This window comes from Prionailurus bengalensis, chromosome E2, assembly GCF_016509475.1.
Source record: "Prionailurus bengalensis isolate Pbe53 chromosome E2, Fcat_Pben_1.1_paternal_pri, whole genome shotgun sequence".
In the NCBI taxonomy this organism is placed as follows: domain Eukaryota; kingdom Metazoa; phylum Chordata; class Mammalia; order Carnivora; family Felidae; genus Prionailurus; species Prionailurus bengalensis.
The window spans coordinates 7,698,740-7,708,506 of record NC_057352.1 but is presented as its reverse complement, the minus strand read 5'-3'; the positions used below and the strand labels follow the sequence as shown (position 1 = coordinate 7,708,506).

At 51.8% G+C, this 9,767-nt stretch overlaps 1 protein-coding gene across 1 annotated transcript; it reads right to left on the bottom strand.

Moving 5' to 3' along the window:
* Window positions 1-345: 345 nt before the first annotated feature.
* KLK5 (kallikrein related peptidase 5) lies at window positions 346-8,333 on the bottom strand. Its single transcript, XM_043598402.1, has 6 exons — window positions 8,198-8,333; window positions 7,852-7,936; window positions 5,456-5,726; window positions 4,677-4,933; window positions 4,419-4,552; window positions 346-839 (listed from the first exon to the last, which is right to left on the bottom strand). The coding sequence occupies exons 2-6, from the start codon at window positions 7,922-7,924 to the stop codon at window positions 684-686; spliced, it is 891 nt and encodes a 296-aa protein (XP_043454337.1). The 5' UTR covers window positions 7,925-7,936; window positions 8,198-8,333; the 3' UTR covers window positions 346-683.
* Window positions 8,334-9,767: the final 1,434 nt, after the last annotated feature.

Here is a 9,767-nt window from a genome sequence, read left to right as displayed (position 1 = left end):
CTGTACTCTGTGCTCATTCTATTCATATCACTTACATGCTTATTATAGTACATAATTTATTTGTCTATGTCTTTACTGTCTGTCTTCCCCTGTGAAAATGGGAGCTCTGTGAGGCAGGAAGTTGCTCTCTGTTTTGCCTGTTGTGGAATCTCAGCATCTGGAAGCTTCCTGGCACAAAATACCCACTCAAACAGCATTTGTGAAGAAAACGCAGAGCGGCTTGAGCAGATCTCTGCTTCTTGCAACTGAAATAACCCAATAGAGCAAACACAGTGGCGTGGACAGGAGAAGTGACTTGTTCCTGGCTGCCCGGTCATTCAGTGAGTGCGGGACATCACACAAGAGTCCACTTCTCCTCAGATGCTTTATTTCTGGGACCAGATTTGGGTCACAGCTGCAGAGCAGGGACGGCCTCTGGGTCTGAGGAAGGAAGCACCGGGGAGACTGAGGTGCAGCTCTCACATTGGTCATTCTGGGAACTGTCTCTAGAACCTGAATGGAGAGACAGCATCAGCCCACTGTTGGGGAAGGGGGACCCTGATTCCAGAGACTTGGAGGGGCTGGAGAGATTGAGATTGCTAATCCCTGTTGGGGAACAGGGGTCTGGAGGGAGTGTCATGGTCCCTGCAAGAGTGAGGACCGCAGAGGATGGGGCACATCAGAATGCCCAGTCCCGGGATGCCTCATGAGTTGGACTGGATGGTGTCCTGGATCCACTTGGTGAATTGGCAGAGGTTGGTGTAGACGCCGGGTCTGTTGGGCTGGGCACAGGGAAAGTCTCCCCAGGACACGAGGCCCTGTAGGGAGCCATTGCAAACCACAGGCCCCCCAGAATCACCCTGTGGAGGAGAAAGGTGCTCACAGAGAAGCAGAGATGTGGAGAGGTGGAGAGAGGGAGACACACAGGTGAAGAAAGGCCAGGGTGGCAAGAGATAGAGACACAGAGGCGGAAAAAAGTAGAGAGGTGACGGAGACGTAGGTGAGAGAGAGGGAAGGAGAGAGGGGGAGAGAATGTTAACGTATCACTGTAAATCCAAACCTTAGAAGTTCTGTTTGCCCCTCTACCCAACCCCCACCTGTGTCGCCCTCACTGGGTCTCCCTGTCCCTATTTCTGTTTCTCTTTTCCAGCTTTCGATCATTGTATTTCTCCTACTGGACATGCCTTCTTTTCCCTTCGTCACTCTTCACCTGCCCTTGCAGCAATCCACCTTGTTCTTACACACCTCATCTTTGCAGAGAGGTAGTTCTCAGCCCTCGGATGAGGCTTTCTCATCCTGGGCACCACTGACGTCGGGGCCAGGTCATTCTTTGCTGTGGTGACCATCCTGTGCATTGTAAGGTGTTCAGCAGCATCCGTGACCTCTATGCACTAGATGCCAGTAACCCTCTTCCTCCCCAGGGGACAGCTGTGACAACCAAAAATATGAACAAGCACTGCCATGTGTCCCCTGGGGTGGGTCTGGGGGTAGGTTGAGAACCACTTCCGTGGGTTGCCTGTGTTTAACTCCCCACAGCTCCAGCAATTCCTCTCCTATAATAATACCACTCTTTACTGTCATTTCTTATGAGTGCTTATGCGAGATACTGGTATCCAGTATAAAGAAATCCAGAGCCTGGCTTCTTTCTTTGTTAGCATTGTTTCAAGGCAAAAGAGCCTGGCTGCCTGTGAACCTCTAACTTTCAACTTTCTTGCAGATTAATTGTTTTCATTGTATGTTGCTTAATATCCCTGCAGAGTTTCCTTTGAGAGGCAGTTAGTTCACTGCTCTGAGCTTGCTTCCTCCTCTGTAAAACAGAGCTATCAATAATGGCTAAGTGAGTTAATGAGATCATCGATGTACATAAACGACATAAAGCGGGGTCTGAGATTAGCTGCTATTATTATGATAGTGTTAGTGTTATTACTTTTTGCTCCCAGGGGCCACACCCTGACCACACGCTGGTATGAAAAGCTACTTGAGGTCTGCAGAATGAAAAACAAAGTGCTAAACGGGGCTCCAGAAAAGCTACAGTGATTTTAAATGCTGACTTGTGGATTAGATGTGTTTTCTTCTGATAAAAATCCCTCTCTCTCTCCAGATACGTGTTTCCATGTTACGTGGGGACAGAGATGATATTGGGAAGTTGCTGCAATTGTCAGGTTTGTAAAGTTCTTTTTGTGGGGGGGGGGTTGGGGGGGGGGAGTTGCCCAGCCATCAGAATGGGATGATGTGCTTACTAATTGCCAGTGTTACTGAAGTGTACCTCCTGCTGGCAGGGAACACCTGAATTTATATCCCTCTAGAACCGTTGAGGGCCTGAATACAGGGAAGGGTCCTGATCCCTGCAACAGTATAATTTTAATTTCTGTCATCCTCAAAAGATAGAGCTTCCATGAGGACATAAAGAAGTTCTGTATTGGGGATCAAGGAGTATTTGTTGAATATTTGCCCCCACCCATCTCTCCAGGCTCAACTCCTACTGCACCCTCCCTCAGTCTCCCAAACGTTCTGGCTTTTTCTGTCCTTTGAATCAGCCAGACTCTTCCCTGCTGCAGGACCTTTGCACATGTTTTTCTTTTCTTTTTTAAAAAAAAAAATTTTTTTTAATGTTTATTTATTTTTGAGACAGAGAGAGACAGAGCATGAATGGGGGAAGGGCAGAGAGAGAGGGAGACACAGGATCGGAAGCAGGATCCAGGCTCCGAGACATCAGCCCAGAGCCCGATGCGGGGCTCGAACTCACGAACCATGAGATCGTGACCTGAGCCGAAGTCGGACGCTCAACCGACTGAGCCACCCAGGCGCCCCTGCACATGTTTTTCTTACCCTTAGCCTTTGCAAGACTGACTCCTTCGTGTCATTCAGCCTCTACCCATTCTTTTATACCTCTACCATTCTTTTATAAGTAAATATATATATATATATATATGTATATATATATATATATATATATTGGGGCACCTGGGTGGCTCAGCCGGCTAAGTGTCCGACTCTTGATTTCTGTTCAGGTCATCATCTCACAGTGGTTTGTGAGATCGAGCCCCCGCACTGGGCTCTGTGCTGACAGTGCAGAGCCTGTTTAGATTCTCTCTCTGCCTCTCTCTCTCTCTCTCTCTCCCCCTCAAAATAAAGAAATAATAAATAAACATTAAAAAATTTTAAAAATATATTTATTTAAGTAATCTCTACACCCAGTGTGGGGCTTGAACTCACAACCCCAGATCAAGAGTCTCATGCTCTTCCGACTGAGCCAGCCAGATGCTCCCCAAACACCCTTTTGAATATTGTCCCTCATCACTTGCTATCATAAAACTATGTTTTATAATTCTCTGAAATTACCCTAGTTATGCAGTTTCTTGACCATTGGGGCTTAAAAATAATTTTATTTTTTATTTTATTTTAAGCAATTTCTATGCCCAATGTGGGGCTTGAACTCACGACCCTGAGATCAAGAGTCACATGCTGTACCAGCTGAGCCAGCCAGGTGCCCAACCATTGGAGGTTTTGTTTTTTTTTTTTTAACCTTTTCTGCCCTCCAACAAACTTCCAACAAGTTTGCAATCAAGCCTCTGTATTAAATATTCTCTTTTTTCAAATACCTAGCGAAAGTTTTTGTTTTCCTTCCTCAAGGCAGTCTACTAGCATTTGTCAGGAAACTTTCATACTACAGATTTTGTGGGGACAAGATATGTAACTGTCATCTGCCTGAAATTTGCCAAAACAGACAAAACTAGTATCTATTACATGAAGGGTGCCCCCTTAGATGTGATATCTGCAGTGCACAACCTGCCTAACCATACAAAGCAGACTTGATCTCTCCCTCTAGACCAGTGAGTGCTGTCTAATATGGTAGCTCTTTCTGTCCCTCCCATGTGCTCTTTTTCTCTCTCTCTCAAAATAAAAATAAACTTTTTAAAAAAGAATGTAAAAAATCTCATTTACAAATGTTTTATATGTTCTACATTTTTAAATCATGGTGCTTGGGGTACATGGGGTTAAATAGAATTTATTATTAAAACAGCTAACTTTACCTGTTTCTTTTTAAAATGTAGCTACTATAGGGGCATCTGGGTGGCTCAGTGGGTTAAGCATCCGACTTCAGCTCAGGTCATGATCTCACGGTTCGTGGGTTCGAGCCCTGTGTCAGGCTCTGCGCTGACAGCTCAGAGCCTGGAGCCTGCTCTGGATTCTGTGTCTCCCTTTCTCTCTCTCTGTCTCTCTGCCCCTCCCCTGCTCATTCTCTGTCTCTGGCTCTCAAAAATAAATGTTAAAAAATAATAAATAAAATGCAGCTACTAGAAAATTTAAAATTACATGTATGACTCACATATTTCTACTGGACAGGGCTGGGTTCCCAGCACTTAGCAAGGTTTCAGGTTACAGAGTTGGCACTTGCTGTGTATTTGCTGAGCAAATGCAGAAGTCTCAAGCCTTACCTGGCAGGAGTCTCTGCCAGCCTTGTCACCAGCACAGAACATTGTGGAATCTATCTGTCTTGGATAGGCCTCCTTGCACCTGTCGATACTTAGCACGGTGATGTTCAAGCACTGGAGGACCTTGGGGAATTTAACTGTCAGAGACACACAGAGTAGGGCCACAGTGAGCAGTGAGGAAGACGGGGAGGGGCAGTGCTCAGAGGCAGAGAGGGGGAGAAGGCAGGCAGGGGTGGGGTCGAGAGGGGCCTGGACACTCACTGCTGGGGCTGCTGGTTGTTCCCCAGCCAGATACCAAGCATCTGGTTCCAGCAGACGGACACCGGGAGGAGATGTTGATGGGCTTAACATACTGAGTTTCACGGATTCTTCTGTTCAGTTTGATGAGCATGAGGTCATTGGAGTGGCCGGGATGGGAGTAGCCAGGATGGGGGATGGTTTTGATCCCCTGGAACATCTGCTGCCCAGATTCATAAACGGGTGACAGGGAATGGTGGCCGAGACGGATTCTGAAAAATCTAAGGAAGATGGTGCAGATTACCAACAACCCCGAACCCTATGCTTTTATCCAGGTTCAAGCACATCCCAAGTCTAGTCCCATCCCCGACTCCACCCATCCCATCCCCAACCTGAATCCTTTCTGTACACAGAAACCACCACGTGCGCATCCCCAACACGATCTAAACACCCCAACCTCAAACCCAACCGCCTCCAAAACGCCCCATAACTCTAATCCCAACCCTACCCTCAGCCCCATCCCAACCCCATGTATCTGCGCCCCACCCCCTCCCAAACTCTAAAGCCACTGAATCACATCTCCATTCCAAACCACTCAGCATATGCACCCACCCCAAACCCAACGCACGCCCAACTCCCACCCCTGCCACGATCCTTTCTCCAGCCTCAGCCCTCTGCACCCCATCTCCATCCTTAATCCCATCTCAACTGTACCCCTTCGTCATCCCCGCCGGACCCTCATCTCCATGCCCCCACCCCTGCCCCCTGCCCTGTCCAGTCCTGCTCTTAGAGCCCCACTCAACTGCTTCCGGCAGTGGGCGGCTGTGAGCAGCCACTGCGGATGCACCAGCACGGCCCCACAGTAGAGCTGGTTGGGATGCATCAACAGTGCACCCTGCCAAGGCTGGCCGAGCTTCTCGCAGTCGGTCCCGTTCACGATGCGGCTGCTGCTGCCTTCGTCTGCCCTGGTGTCCTCCTGGGCCCCAGCTCCAAGGTCCCGCGTGCTCCCAGAGGGCCGCGTGCCGGCGTCAGAGGGGTTGTCGCAAGAGGTAACATCGTTTGCAAGAACAGGTTCTAGGGGCAGAAAATGGGCGGGGTTTGGGGATGGGGCGGGGCTTGGGCACAGGGGGTGGGTCTTTGAGCCAAGAGGCGGGGCCAGCCAGAGGTCGTCTGACTTCCGAAGGGCCCTGACACTGAGGGGCGGGCCCGGGGCTTTAGGGGCGAAGGCTGGAGTCTAAGGGTGAAATCTCTGATGAGGGACAAGGCTTAGAACTCAAGGACAGAGTCCAGGATCAGGTGGTTTACTGGACTCTGACTGCACCTCAAGATTCCTGGGAGTGGCTAGAGCTTAGTGGGCGGGGCCAGGGAGGGTCAAGTTGGACGACCCCAAGGGCCGAGCCAAGGCTCAGCGGGTGGAGCCTGGGGAATGGACCGGTGAGCAGGGCTTTAAGGGTAAGACCTGGGCTCAGGAAGTGGGGTCAGGCCTGGAGGGGGCAGCTGGAGAGGCCAGGGTCTCTTTAAATTTTTTTTTTTCAACGTTTATTTATTTTTGGGACAGCGAGAGACAGAGCATGAACGGGCGAGGGGCAGAGAGAGAGGGAGACACAGAATCGGAAACAGGCTCCAGGCTCTGAGCCATCAGCCCAGAACCTGACGCGGGGCTCGAACTCACGGACCGTGAGATCGTGACCTGGCTGAAGTCGGACGCTTAACCGACTGCGCCACCCAGGCGCCCCAGAGGCCAGGGTCTCTTAAAGAGCCCTGACTTAGGCGAGGAGGTAGGGGCTGGGCTCTAAGAGCTGCAGACAGGATCGGAAGTGGAACCTGGCCAAAAGGAGGGAGAGCCATCCAGGTGGGGCCTGGCTTGCGCCGCCCAAGGGGACCCTGACTGTGGATAAAGCCTGGAGTAGCAGCGCGATTGAGGAAAGGGGGCAGAGTCAGAGCCCCTGGGCGGAGCAAGAGTTGGGGGAGCAGAACCAGGAAAGTGCTCAGCTAGAGGGGCCGGATGGTGGCAGACAGCAGGCCTGATTTTTTGCCTTCTCAAACACGAACGTACCTCCTGAATCCTCCTGCCAATACCGTCCCCCCTACAGACAGACACGGATACCTCACTCCATTGCTAGTCCCCCATAGTCCGTTTAGTTGTTCACATTCTTGCCGATGACCCAGAGATGCCAGGCACTGGTGCCGCCTTCATTTATGCACACACTCCAAGAAACATGCGCACAATGGCTGTCACCAATAGGCACACACACACACACACACACACACACAGACACGCGTGGTCTCCCCCGGGATGGCTACAGGCACAGCTCCGTCTCATGGTACACACACTTCCCAGGTACACGCACTCGGTGAACGCCTCACGAGACCTCATGCACCCACCCAGTGTCTCAGCGATACGAATGCACGTATACATCTATGTAGAGACCACCACATGCACTTCTGCCCACAGGCACGTTGGCCTGGTGACAATATCACACTCAGTAAACCCAGCGTGGGACAGTGCAAGTGACCTGGCATCAGCCAACCGCACACAGCCACTGCCTCCTAGTGACAGCCACTTCTATTAAGGCAGGAATGGAAACTCCACCCACACAGCTGTGCCGTCACACAGCCCCCTATAAACACACAGTCACAAACACGCACACATAGAACCCCAAGCCGTCACACAACCCAAATATAGCCACCCGTAGTCTTGCACTCAGCTACAATCACACGATCACAAACGGCTATCTGCAAGTACCTGGCCACACATTTTCATGGTAACAAGCACGTTTGTTACCTGCAATCTGGTGACACAGGGACAAGAGCCCCAGATCCCTGCAGTCATACACAGTCACACACATAACGTGCATACAAGCACCCGCACAGACACTGAGCCACACATGATCCTATATGCACACACACCCAGTCACACAGTCGCACACACACAGCCTCCAGGGTAATGTACCTGTCACAGGCAGTCACTTGATATGGGAAAAGGTCCCCTCCCCACCCACCCCCCCATACACACGGTGACAGGCACACAGCCACACACAATCACTTGGTCACAAATACGGACACCGACTCCTAGTCACCCAGTCCTGGAGCCATACCCACCGAGTCTCCCTGGGACAAACACTCCAATGTCACTCAGAGAGTCACCCACAGCCCCACCCACAGTTTGTCAACAGGCACACACAGGGGTTCTGGTTACCTCTCACCCCCAGAATCAGAGCTGTGATCAGGGCACCGACCATCCACGTCCTGGGGGGTCCTGCTGTAGCCATGGCCACTTGGACCTGGTGGGAAGGACAGAGGGCAGGGTGGCCCAGGTGATTCTGGGAGCCCTTACCTCACGTTCCTTCCTTCCCTGTCCCATTTCCCAGGGCAGAGACATTGGACATTGCCTTCCAATCCCCCAAGAGCTACAGACTTCAGAGGGCAGACATCCAGCCCTCTCCAGTTGGGCAAGGAGGGAGGATAGAGAGAATGGGGGTGCATCCAAGCCCAGAGCCAGAGGCAGACACCTCTCCCTCCCAGTGGTCTTCCCCAGGCCTCACCTGCCAAGCGAGCGTCCCCCCTGGTAGGGGGTGGGGAACCGGCTCCCAGCTCAGCCACAGACTTCTCAGGCCTGCGCTGTCCTTCCGCGCCTCCTCCTGGGCTCCGGGCACCCTGCCTGGGTTATAACCACCCACTGATCCCCGGGGCGCATTCCCAGGTAGTGAGGCGCCCCGTCAGGCCTCAGCAATCACTCCTTCTGCCTGCCCCCCACCTCCACCTCCAGAGCACCCCCCCCCCCCACCCAGTCCCAAAGGCCACTCCCTAATTCCCTGGCCCGGGGGATGGGGAGGGGTCTCCGCGGGGCTGGGCCACCTCGACCTGCAGCTCCTGCCCCCCAGCCTCGCATTCGTGCTTCTGACCTGCTCTGGGCGCTCTTCTTGGCGCCAGGATTTTTCTTTATTTTCCATGCCTTATACTCCTTCCGCTTCTCTCTGTCCCCGCCTTACAGCCTTCCCACCCGTGTCTCTGTTTTTTTGTTTTTGTTTTTTTTCCAAACTCTTAACAGCCTTCTTTCTCTGTTTTTGCGTCCCTCTAAATCTTTCTGAGAATCTCTCAATATAAAGCGTCCACCAAGTATCTGTTTTTGGGTGTCTCCCCCCATCACACATCCTGCCGCGGCCACGTCACATGCCCCCCCCACCTTAGGATTCCCGTCTCTCTCTGTGCCTCTGCGTCTGTCTCTCAGCCCCCCCCCCCCCCCCCCCCCCCCCGCGCCCGGCCTTTTTCTGTGTCTCTAACCCTTGCACTTTATCCGCCTCTGAGGTTCTCTCTCTTTTTAATGGTTCTGATATTTATTTATTTGGGGTGGGGGGAGCGGAGAGAGAGAGAGCAAGAGGGGGAGGGGCAGAGAGAGAGAAAATCCCAAACAGGCTCCACACTCAGCTTGGAGCCAGGCTCAGGGCTCAGTCTCAGGACTGTGAGATGGTGACCTGAGCCGAAATCAAGAGTCAGATGCTTCACGGACTGAGCCGTCTGGGCGCCCCTAGACTTCTCATCTTATTTTCCTTTACTTCTCTTTTGCTTTTTTTTTTTTTTTTTTTTACAGCTTTGAGGTATAATCGGAGTACAATAAACTGCGTATATTTAACGTGTACGATTTGATGAGTACGATTAGATGAGTTTTGACATACATACACCCAACCATCACCCCAGACAGTGAGCAAACCCATCACCCCCCTAAGTTTCCTCCTATCCCTTTACGTCCCTGTGATTCTCAGTCTCCGTCTCTCTATACCTCAGGGTCTCTCTTTGTATCCTTCCTTCTCTAATACCTTTCTTTCCTCTGTGATTCTATCCTTCTTGGTCTCCCTGTTTCTGTCTCTGCGTCTACATCATTCTGTCCCTCTGTCTCTGTCTGTCTCTCACTGGCTCTGAGTATCTGTATCTCTGTGTCTTTCTGTCCCTCAGCCTCCCTCGCCTTGTATTTTGGAAGCCACTTTGCTAAGGGATCCCTCATCCCTCCTCCTGTCCCTCACCCTGAGGCGGGAGCCACAGGGCAGAAAGGGGCAGGGATCCAGTCCGGTAGGGGGGGAGGGCGCCCCCCCCCGCCCCCCCCCCCCCCCGCAGAGG

Coding starts and splice junctions, on each gene's coding strand:
- KLK5 (XM_043598402.1), bottom strand. CDS start 7,924: ATGGCTACAGCAGGACCCCCCAGGACGTGGATGGTCGGTGCCCTGATC. Junction 5,727..7,851: donor TCTGATTCTGGGGGTGAGAG/GTAACCAGAACC, acceptor TTCTGCCCCTAG/AACCTGTTCTTGCAAACGAT. Junction 4,934..5,455: donor GCCGCCCACTGCCGGAAGCA/GTTGAGTGGGGC, acceptor CATCTTCCTTAG/ATTTTTCAGAATCCGTCTCG.